This window comes from Antechinus flavipes, chromosome 3, assembly GCF_016432865.1.
Source record: "Antechinus flavipes isolate AdamAnt ecotype Samford, QLD, Australia chromosome 3, AdamAnt_v2, whole genome shotgun sequence".
In the NCBI taxonomy this organism is placed as follows: domain Eukaryota; kingdom Metazoa; phylum Chordata; class Mammalia; order Dasyuromorphia; family Dasyuridae; genus Antechinus; species Antechinus flavipes.
Genome location: NC_067400.1, coordinates 553,040,608 through 553,051,945, shown reverse-complemented (window position 1 = coordinate 553,051,945; position 11,338 = coordinate 553,040,608). Strand labels below are relative to the sequence as shown.

Sequence of the window (11,338 nt, the reverse complement as noted above, 5' to 3'; positions counted from 1 at the left end):
CATTCAGGATTAGGTGGTTGGTAGCCTTGAATGAGTTCTGATGGAGTGGGATTCATTGGAGACCAGAAAGTATCTTTAACAAGGGTGCAGGCCCATAGAAGAGCCTCTATTGTCACCAGTTTCCTTTTCCACCCCCAACTACCATTTCCTTAATAGAGTTCTAAACAGGTGTAGCCATACCCAGCTGTGTGGGGCAGCTCGTGAAAATGATCCTGGGTGGGGAGAAGCTCCCATTTTGAGCTTTCCCCCTTCCCAGGCATCTGACTTTCTAACACTCTGAACCTGTCCTTTTCCTCCCATTCCTTCTTCAGGAGTAGTATTCCTCCTTCAGGAGTAGTATTTCTCCCAGTAAGTAGAATCTGAAGCATAAAAACTGTTCAAATTCACCAGTGCCAAGGTTCTGAGCACCAGGTTCAGGCTACCTACAAATGCCCAAGATTTGTGAATCTTGCCTTTGACCTAAGAGATTGAATATCTATGTATTCCTGGCCCGAAGGAAGAGGGATGAGGAATAGGATTTGAAACTGGACCAAGGGAATATCCTGAAGGAAAGCAAGAGAAGCACCACAATAGTTCTGTCGTGCCCTCTAAGCCCATTTCATACATTTCCTGGGCTTCCATACTGTCCTGCCTCCCCCCCCCCCCCCCCCCCCATCAAGAATTCTTAGCTAAAGTCCTTGATTCCTGATACCTCTGACTTCTGCTTTGCCCTACTTCTCCCCACGGCCTCAGTATCCAGACTCCAGTGTGGATCCAGACTTATACAGGCTCTCCTCTAAGGGTTCCCACTCTTCATCCCATGCGCTTTGACACCTCTATATTCCATCTCCCAGTCTTGAGCTCCAGCCTTCATTTTACAAAGCAGTAAACTGAGCCACTCTCAAAGAGGAAGAAACTTGCCTGGCCTCAGAGTTGGTTAATGACTTGGATCATTTGAGTGAAGTACAAGCAAAGGAACAGGATATAAACTTTAAAAGGATCTTAGGACATAGAAACTTGATGTCACTCTTAACTGGGGACCTATTTCACTCTAGAAGGAAAGCTTAGTTCCTTGGAATCCCACCATGTTGATGGTTCCAATTGCACTAAAGGTACTATATACACCTTTATTCTCTTTCTCCCCCATTCATGGCCTCCCTATGCTTAATCCCAGTGAGCTGGTCTGCTATATCCTAAAGTTAGACATTATGATGGGAGCAGAGGCTGGGAGAATAGAAGGATGGAGCTGGGGCAAGAAACTCTTCGTTGACCTTTTTAGTCCCCTTTACCCTTCCATCCCTCCACCAGCAGAGAGGACACAGAGTGGACCAGGGACAAGAATTCTATATTTTCTCCATTAGTTTCTGGGAGTGGGCAAATCTGAGGGATAGGGCAGGAAGTGCATTCTCTGTCCTCTCTGCACCCTTCTAATCAGGCTGTGTCTTCTCCAACATGGCCCAGCCTGGCCTTCTTGGGAGAGAGAGGTAGGACTCAGAATCTTTTATCTTCCATCAGGATGGAGGTAATATGCATCTCTTTGTTGCCGAAGTCCCAACAGGCAGTCATGTGGAAGCCCATGTTAGTCAGAACCACAGTATACTCAAGGGCCGCAAAGATGGTGTACACTGAGGGTGGGGAAAAGGAAGGGAAGTGAACAAAGCAACCCAGAGAGCCTGGCCTAAGCCTACTACCCACCCTAGGGCAGCCTGGGAGACCAACATGGAATCTTGAGAGTTAATGCTGGAAAGGACTTGAAGAGAATATTCTCATCTAATCCCCTTATTTTATAGAAGATTGTGGAGCTGCCCAAAGGAAACTCAGTTCTCCTGATTCAAGTCCAGGGCTCTTTCCAATACACAATGCATCATCAAGATGCACAGTGGTCCCCACTACTCTTCTGCTCTAGACTTTCTCTTGGAGAGGGGCTATACAGGTCCCTTTCCCACTGCACCAGCAGGAACCACACCAGGCCAGCCCCCAACCTCACCTCCTGGCTCACAGTACATATTGTGCCGGAAGTAGACGGCTAGGGCCAAAAAGAAAGAGACAAAGTTGATAATAAAAAATCGTTGTTTCCAGCTGTAGGACTTGCGTTCCTGAGGGAGAAATAGATAATTGGTTACTTGGAGGGTCCTCTAGCGGGGAGGGGGATTCCCCCACCCCCACTGCATGGAACAAAGATACCTGACTCCAGCAGGCACTCAGTACAAGGAGGCACAAGCATTCATACATTTATGTGTTGAGGGACAGAGATGGGGAACATACAGGGTGTAATTCTGTTGCTTTTCCCTTGCCTTCTTTTCCAGAGAACCCACAAAAAAATGAACCACCTACCACCCCAAGCCTGAATCTCAATAGATACTTCCCAGCTCTGGGCTCTCTGAGCCTGGCCCCAGGACTGGCCTCCCCCACCTTTTAAGCCGCTCAGAGTCACTGCCGCCAGAACTCCCTCCTCTGCAGTTACTGGGGAAGGAGGAAACCACAGGGGAAAGCGAGGGGGTGGAAGAGCCGTTAGAGCAGCTACATCCCCTCCCCCCATCACCCGCCTGCACCCAACCAACTCCTTCCTGTCATTCAAACGTGGAGGCCTACCAGGGCCCCAGGTCTGCCGGTTCACCCGACCCCAATATCCATATTTCCCTGTATCCTCATTTCTCCCTTCTCCAATCTCCCATCTTCCAATCCTTCCACTTCCCACCTCCTCATCATTGCATTTCCCTGTTACCCATCTTTTATCTCCATTCCTCATTTCCCCAATCCATGTGTAATTCCTCCCATCTCTCTGTCCCCTCATCCCTCTATCCTCCATCTCTCCATCCCACATCCCAATTCCAGGAGTCTTTGGTTCCGGCAACGTGGGGCCTGTCCAGTCCCAGACATTAGGACCACTTGCCGCCCTCACATCCAAAGGAAGACTGGAGTTGGTGTGGAGTGGAGTTGGAGAAAATCCTGTTGTTTGGGGCAGAAGAGAACCCCCGACTGCCATTCTACAGTTAACCTGCACAACTGGGGCAGTGGAGAGTGGGAGGACAGAGAATAAAGTTTCTACCTCTGCCAGGGGCTTCAGTGCCCCCACTCCCACATTATCCTTTGCCCAATCTGGCCTGGAGTCAGTAGGCTCCCAACCAGAAGGCTTTGACCAGGAACACACTGCCCTCTGGTGTCCACATCCAGCCTCTGCTCTCAGACTAGACAAACAAAAATAGGATTTTAGAGAGGGAGAAGCAGACATGGGAGACAGGTAAACAGCCAGGGTGCTGATTCTATGAGGGATCTGGCTAAGAGACAAAGGGAGAGTCAGACAGCGACAGACAGAGATGCAGAAATGGTCAGAAATAGTGGAAGATACATCGGTAGTCAGAGATCTCCAAAGATAGCCAGAGGTCACGTTTTCTCTAAGACTGACTAATAGTTTACCACATCACAAGCCTCTGGGGTTATACCTACTTTAAGACTTTATAGATGAGGTTACTGAATCTCAGAAAGATAAAGTGATACTTAAGAGAGAGACAGAGAGAAATGGCTTTAGGCAGAAAGACAGAAATGCCAGAAGATAGTTAAAAAATATTCAATAAGGCTGAAGGAAACATGTGTCTCAGAAACTCCAGACACTCCCAAGCAGAAATATCTTTGGCAAGTCCTCCCAAGTTCTGTCATGCTCTCTAACCCCACTTCACACATTTCCTGGGCTCCTACACTACCCCCTTCCACCAAAAATCCTTACCTAAAATTCTTGACTCCTGATATCTCTGACTTCTGTCTTACTCTCTTTCTCCCCATGGTCTCAGTACTTAGACTCCAGTGTGGACTCAGGCTTAAAGAGGCTCTCCTCTAAGAATTCCCTCTTTCCCTCCCACATTCTTTGACGCTCTATGTTCCATCCCCTCCTGAACTCCGTTGCCTCACCCTTTTTTCTGCCCAAACCCAGTTCTTAAGCCCCCAGATCCAAGAAGAAAAAGCAGTGATGTTTACCTCCAAACTTACTGTATGTTTCTTTGTCAGGCGCCACAAAATACAGGTTAGCAGCATGTGGCCCAGAGCCGCAGCGATGAACACAATGAAGGCATTCTCATGGATGGCTAGAGAAGGAGGAAGTAATGAGCTTGTCCCACTCCCCTGCAACTCAAGGACCCTTCCCATGGAGGTCCCCATCTCATCCCAGGTCTCTAAGTTTGGATCCCTCAGGCTCAGGGCGCCCTAAGCATAGAAACTATGTCTTCCCCTTAAGGTTATGATTCCCTGAGGGAAGGGGCAACATTTTCCCCTCAGCCTGGGGACTCCATGAGGACAGGTGCCATGTCTCCCCCTCAGAATGGGGACTCCCAAAGCCAGGCTGAAGCCACGTACTGAAGTCCTCTGAGGAGGAGACATAGGTGAGCAGAAGCAGGGCCACATTCTCCAGGAGGTTGAGGCCCAAGTTGAGGAGGCAGAGCTGGTCATAGCCAAAGCAGGGTGAAGGGCAGTTCCTGTAGTAGTTCCAGTAGACAAAGGCCACCAGGAAGCGGGGGGCGGAGTGCAGGCCAATGCAGAAACGCCAGACGTACCGCTGGGGCACTTCCCCACCAATAGCTGAGCTCACCGATGGAAGATAATTGGGCACCTAGGGCAAAGAGGGATGGAGTGGAGTGGGCCAGATCTTGGAGCAGTCTCCAGGATGGCTCAAACTCCAGGGAAGGTATACAAACATGGCCACTATATCTTACAACTTAAGGTTTACAGAATATTTTCCTTATAACAATCCTGCGAGATAGGGAGCATATTTCCCCTATTTCACAGATGAAGAAACTGAGATTCAGGGACAGATTTAATTTGCTCACACAACTAATCAGTCACACAACTAAGCACTCATACAACTAATCAGCACTACAATCATCCTCATCTTCATTATCAGAGCACCATCAGAGACAAAATTGTTGTCCACATTTGCCCAGACATGTCACTGATGCATAGAAATTTAAGATTGTTTTATAATTATCATTACACTAGTATCTGTCAAGGCCTACCTCCTTTATGCAGTTCTCTCTGCCCACCCTAGCCCATGATGATACTTCCTGCATTCATGATATGGTTCTCAACCATCCTGTGTGATTCTGAGAGCTCCTGCTATGCTTACCAAATGTAGGATCTATTTCCCCAAACAGGGCAAGAAATCAGTAAGGATGTGCTCTATATCTACTCCTGGCCCCTTCTCCCCAATCAGACATATAGCCTTGATGAGTCATCTGAACTTCAGTTTCCTTATCTGTAAAATGAGGATTATAATACTCACATCACCTATGTCCAAGATTGTGAGGCAAGCACTTTTTGTAAATCTTATAGAGCTAAAAACAAAAAAATAAATAAATATTATCATCAATTTCCAGGCCTCCAGATGAAGCCACAGGGAGAAGGAAAGTAAATTCAGACATATTTACCTTTCCAGTTTCATTTCCTATTAATCTCCTCCTTGTACTATATGCTCAGGCCAAATTAGATTAATTTCAGTCTCCTTTCAAAGGCTCTCTTTCTTCTGTGTCTTTTTTCCACATTATATCCTAGGCCTAGAATGGCTCCTGTACCCTATTTTGCTTTCATTTCAATTCAATTCAACACACATTTATCACATGCTTTCTCTGTGCAAGTCAGAGTGGATAGAGAGCTAGCCTCAGAGTCAAGATAACTTGGGTTAAAGGTTCCGTATATAAGGCTGTGTAACCTCAGAAAAGTTACTCAATCTCTTAGAGGTTCAAACAATTCTCTCTTTTTTAAAAAAATAACTTTTTATTGACAGAATCCATGCCAGGGTAAATTTTTACAACATTATCCCTTGCACTCTCTTCTGTTCCGATTTTTCCCCTCTCTCCCTCCACCCCCTCCCCCAGATAGCAAGCAGTCCTTTACATGTTAAATAGGTTACAGTATATCCTAGATACAATATATATGTCAAGCAATTTTCTTAAGACTATAAGTTGAAAATCAAAGATGAAGCTTTAGTATCATAAATTCCCCACATACATGAAAATACAGATCTGGACATTACATACACAAGGATCTTTCTAGGTATTAGAAGAATGGAGTTAAAATCTGAACACTTTCTGCCTTGAAAGAGCTTATATTATCCTTATGGGATATAAGGCAGACAATTAACATTTATCAAGCACTATATACCAGGTACTGTATTAAGTCCTACAATAATACATAACGATAAGACAATTTGGAAAAGAACTTTAACAACAAGGCAGGGTAGAGGGTACCTTCATTGGAAGGTAACACTTAGCTAGGTCTTGAAAGAGGTCTGAAAATACAGAAATAAGGACAAAGTGCCTTCCAAGTCTAGGAGAACAGCCTATGCAAAGTCAGAGAGATGGATGATGCAAGCAGTGTAAAAAAGGAGGGAAAGGTTGTGGAGGTCCCTAACTGCCAGGATAAGGTGTAAAAGGCAAAAGGAGACACTGGAAATTTTTGAGCAGGGAAGCAACATGGTCAATCTTATGTTTCATGAATGTTCATTTGACAATAGTGTGGAGGAATACTAAAGAACGAAGAGGCTGAACATAGGAGACTACTAGGAGTTCTTGCTATCTTTGAAGGCAAGAAGTGATAAGAACCAGCATAGTGATTATGTGAATGGGGAGAAGGGTGCTGATAAAAAATAACTGCCATTTCTATATGAATTAATCTTTTTTGATCCTTATAACAACCCTCTGGGACTTTATGGATATAGGTACACTTATTTTACAGATGATGAAACTGAAGTTCAGTGATTTATTCAATCAGAAATTGGTCAGATTGTCAGGCATATTAACTTGAGATCCAAAGTTCTATCACTGTCTCTCATACAAAAAACATCACAGAGGCAAGAAGTATGCTGAGGAACCTGACTTGGCAACTGATAGGATATAGGGGATGAAAAAGAGAAAGGAATCAAGGAAGACTCCTAGAGGTAACTAGGAAGTAACTTGGAAGAATGGTAATGCCTTCAGCTGAAATAGAGAGCTTTGAGGGAAAGGCAGATTTAGAGGATGATAATGAGTTCTATTTTTCAAACATAAAATATGAAATGTTGATGAGATACTCAGAACTGTAGGCAGGCTAACAGTGACATAAGACTAGAGTTCAGGACAGAGAATAGTGCTAGAAAAAGAGATTTGGAAATCTGCATAAAGAAGCCAACTGAACCCATAAGAGCTGTGGAATTCACCAAGAGAGGGAGAGAGGAAGAGAGGAAGGGAGGGGGGAGAGAAAAGAGAAAAAGGAGGGAAAGAGGGATGGGGGGGGAGAGGGAGGGACAAACGGAGGGAAAGAGAGAGAAATCCAGTACAAAAACCTTGTAATCTACTCACACTTAGTGATGGGAAAAGGAAGGCAAGCCACCAAAGTAAACTTAGAGGGCTTAGTCAGAGAGTTAACTAGAATCCCTGAAGAGAACTATGTGATGAAAGTAAGGAGATGAGAGAATCCAGGAAAAAGAGTAGGTAGTCAACAATATCAAAGACCCAGAGATTGTCAAAGAGGATGACATATGAGAAAAATGACATGGGATTTATCAAGAAATTGTTAGTAACTTCTGAAGAGCAATTTTGGTGGGGAGTTATAAGCCTGATTGCAAAGGTTTGAGAAGTGAGTGGAAAATAAGATAACAGGGATGTAAATTTGGCAGTGAAAGGAAGAGATGATAAGAATTTGAGGACAAGGCAGAGTGAGGAGTCAAGGGAAGTTTTTTTAAAATATATTTTTAAGTATAAAGGAGCTCTGGTCATGGTTTAAGTGGCAAATAAAAGTTCAATAAGATAGTGTAAGAAAAGAAATAATGGAAGAGGCAAATTGCCACTAGAAATCAGAGGTGATGGGATCAAGGATATAAAAGTAGAAGGATTTCTAAGCAGTTTCCCGAGATCCTTCAATAAAAATTATTTTCTCCTTGGGATCTCATTTTTTCTCTGTGATATACCTATTATGTATTATTGTGTTTCACAGTGAAATTTCTTTGTGTCTTGTCCTCCTATCATACTGTGAGTTCCTAATGGCATGGACCACATTTTAGCTAAAATTTGTTATTAAAATCAAACTCCAACTACTGCCACATGTAACACAGTGTTCTACATAGAGTTGATGTTTGCACAGATATGGATATAGAGTTGAAAGAATCTTCAGAAGATATCTAATTTTACCCCATCATGATATAGAGGAACTCAAGCACATACTATGGTTCCAAGGTCACAATGGTAGGATTTCAAAGTGGTGAGATCTAGATCTCTCTGACTCAAAAGCCAGTGTTCTCTCAGTTGTATTGAGTTGCTTTACTAGATATAGACTACATCACATATTGAAGTCATCTTTCTCTCCTTTTCACATGGCGCCCCCTTTAAGTCCCTCAACATTGTCTTTCACAACCTCAAATTGAGATCTTTTAAGTTAATAATGAGATTGACAGAGTAGAAAATAAAGAGTACCTTTTGGCTAAAAGGATCCTTTCATTCCCTTCTCTTCCTGCCTTTCCCTCTACTAATATTATTCCTGAAATTCTATCAGTAGAGATTCATTTTTTTTTAATTTTAAGGTATTAAGTATCTTTGGAGTTATCTTTAAGTCATCATTATAGTTAAGAGATGAAAAAACCTTAAAGATCATTCTTCTTCCCCAAGGCCTGTTCCTTTTCCCTTTCCACATCTCATCCATTCTTTTTCTTCTCTATCCACACAATTCCTGAGATCTTAATCCCTCTTAGCCTCCTAACTACAGCCTTCTTCTTCCCAATATCTCCACTCTGCAGGAAGCCAGTCATCTTTCCATCGCCAAGATCTGATCATATTATTGCTCTCCTCAAGAAGCTGCCATGACTCTCCATAACTTATAGGAGATAGTCTATATTCTTTAGCCTGGTATTTGAAGTTTACAGAGTACAGCTTTAACCCCCCTTACCCATTTCATTTGCCCCACAACCCTTTCAGTTAAACTGGACAATTCAAGGCCCTAGAAAGATAATCTGCAAGTTTCCTATCTATCCCTCTACTTAAAGGCTAGAAAGCCTCTTCCTTCACATCTTCCCTTGAAGGCCCAGATCTTTCCCCACCTGTTCCTAGAATCTTAAATGCTTCCCCTCCCAAGAGATATCCTTCAAGGATCTCTTCCTCCTCTGAGCTTCTACAGCTTTTAGGATATCACTTCTATGTAGAAGTTTTATTTTCCCAATTAGACTAGGGGCCCAGGAGAAAGAGAGGAAGGAAGAGCCTTAGTCTCTTCCTCCTTCTATCTTTGTTACAGTGTTATTAGGTACAGAATGGAGTTCATAAGGGGAGAGGAAGGCTTCAAAATGGACATTTTTGACATAAGAGGAGGACTATATTTTTTCTTCTTCTTTTTTTTTTTTTTGGCTTGTTTTATTTTTTCTGGTTATTCACGTACATTTATTTTTTAATCTTTTTTTTTATTAAAGCCTTTTATTTTCAAAACATAAGTATGGATGATTTTTCAACACTGACCCTTGCAAATCTTGTATTCCAAATTTTCCCTCCCTTCGTCCCACCACCTCCTTCCTTAGATGGCAAGTAATCCAACATATGTTAACATGTTTTAAAAAATGTTAAATCCAATATATATATACATATATAATTAACATGCTTCACAAGAAAAATCAGATCAAAAAGAAAAAAAAAAGAAAGAAAACAAAATGCAAGCAAACAACAACAAAAAGAGTGAAAGTGCTATGTTGTGATCCATACTCAGTTCCCATAATCCTCTCTCTGGCTGTAGCTGGCTCTCTTCATCACAAGATCATTGGAACTGACTTCAATCATATCATTATTGAAGAGCTACGGGGGACAAAGTATTGAAATTCCTCCTGGATCACTGTCTTGTGATGATGGAGGGGCTTACCAAGTTCCATGAAACTATAAGCTATTACCTAAGACAAACAGGTCATAGTGGAGAGTTCTGACAAAAGGAGAACCACTGGAGAAGGAAATGGCAAAGCAAAGCAGTGTCTTTGCCAAGAAAACTCCATAAAGGTTCATGAAGAGTTGAATATGATTGAATGATTAAACAACAATAAAGTACTAAAAGCTTGTTAGGAGAGGGGATATATTTTGTTATGGAAAGTGAGGGAAGAGATCCTGTTCCCACTCCCCTACTCTTGCTCAAAAATCTCTTCTCTATCAGCCTAAAATTCTATTATTTGTGGCTCTTCCTCTTCTAGAGTTCTTCTTCAAGTCCAGAATCCTTGCCTGGAAAGTCAGAGCTAGACGAGGCCTTATAGATCATCTCCTCTCTCCTAGACCATTGCATTATCCTCCAGTATCTTCCCCTCCAATAAATCCTTGAAATACTATTTGAGCAATTTTCTAATGCACATTAGGAAAGTTATAATGATTAGGAATCTATAACAATAGCTAATGTTTGTATGCTGCTTTAAAGTTTGCAGAATCTTTTACACATATAGTTCATTATATCCTTACAACAATCCTGGGAAGGGAGTGCTATTATTATCCTCATTTTACAATGAAAGAAACTGAGGCAGACAGAGTCTAGATCACACAGCTTTTAAGTATCAGAGGCAGAATTTTAATTTAGGCCTTCCTGACACCAAGTCCAATGCTCTACCCACTCTTCTACCTAAGTTGACACGTATCTAGATCTGACCATGTTTATTTTCAACTCAAAAATTTGCAATGGCTTTTCAGTGTCTACTAGATAAAGTTCAAATTCCTTAGTTTGGCATTCACTGCCCTTCACAATCTGGTCCTAATCTACTTTTCCAACCTTATAACATAATAATTCCCTCCCTATAGGATACACTTCATTTAAATTGGACTATCAAGGATTCCCTGATCCCTCTCCTATCTCAGTATATTTGTGCAGGATATCTCCCATGACTGGAATATATTCTTTCCTTGTCTGTCTTCAGAACTACATCTCTTCCTCCAACTCCATAAAGTGCTTTCCAATTCCCTCACTTAGAAGTAATTCCTCCCATCTTCAAATTTCCCACATATCATATGTGGAAAGATTTTAGAAAGAGTCCTATAGTATATTTTTAAGTGATGGAAATTTCTCTTTGATAGAAGGAAAGGGCAAACTGACTGAAAGGAAAAATGGGACTGTAAACTGGGCTAGTAAGCTAGATCCAGTACACTTGTTTGGGTAAAGCACTAACTATTGGGAATGTTCTGTGCAGAAAATCTATTCATATCTGGCATTAGCTTGGAGTTAGACACTCAGGCCTAGAGATGATTACAGGCAAAGATAAAACTGGAGAAACATTAGTTCAAAAGAATAGTAGAGAAAATTTAGATAACTTCCCAGTGTGTGATTAGATGCCTTTCTTCTATATACTTGTCTAAAGATTATCCCCTAAGTTAGTATTTCAGAATCTGAATCCTTC

The 11,338-nt window shown here is 42.2% G+C and overlaps 1 protein-coding gene across 8 annotated transcripts in view; it reads right to left on the bottom strand.

Annotated features, from left to right (window-relative positions):
• Window positions 1–1,305: 1,305 nt before the first annotated feature.
• The window catches only part of PGAP2 (post-GPI attachment to proteins 2), a 36,075-nt gene continuing 26,042 nt past the window's right edge, over window positions 1,306–11,338 (bottom strand). For 4 of the 8 annotated variants that reach the window (XM_051987486.1, XM_051987479.1, XM_051987484.1 and 1 more), the window contains 4 exons: window positions 4,327–4,579; window positions 3,952–4,058; window positions 1,967–2,075; window positions 1,306–1,604 (listed from right to left, as the gene is read on the bottom strand). In XM_051987486.1, coding sequence (XP_051843446.1) covers window positions 1,471–1,604; window positions 1,967–2,075; window positions 3,952–4,058; window positions 4,327–4,579 — 603 coding nt within the window. In that variant the 3' untranslated portion in view covers window positions 1,306–1,470. Of the gene's footprint in view, window positions 1,605–1,966; window positions 2,076–3,951; window positions 4,059–4,326; window positions 4,580–5,248; window positions 5,301–11,338 lie in introns of all 8 variants that reach the window. The other 4 variants (XM_051987481.1, XM_051987482.1, XM_051987483.1 and 1 more) reach the window with 2 other exon arrangements.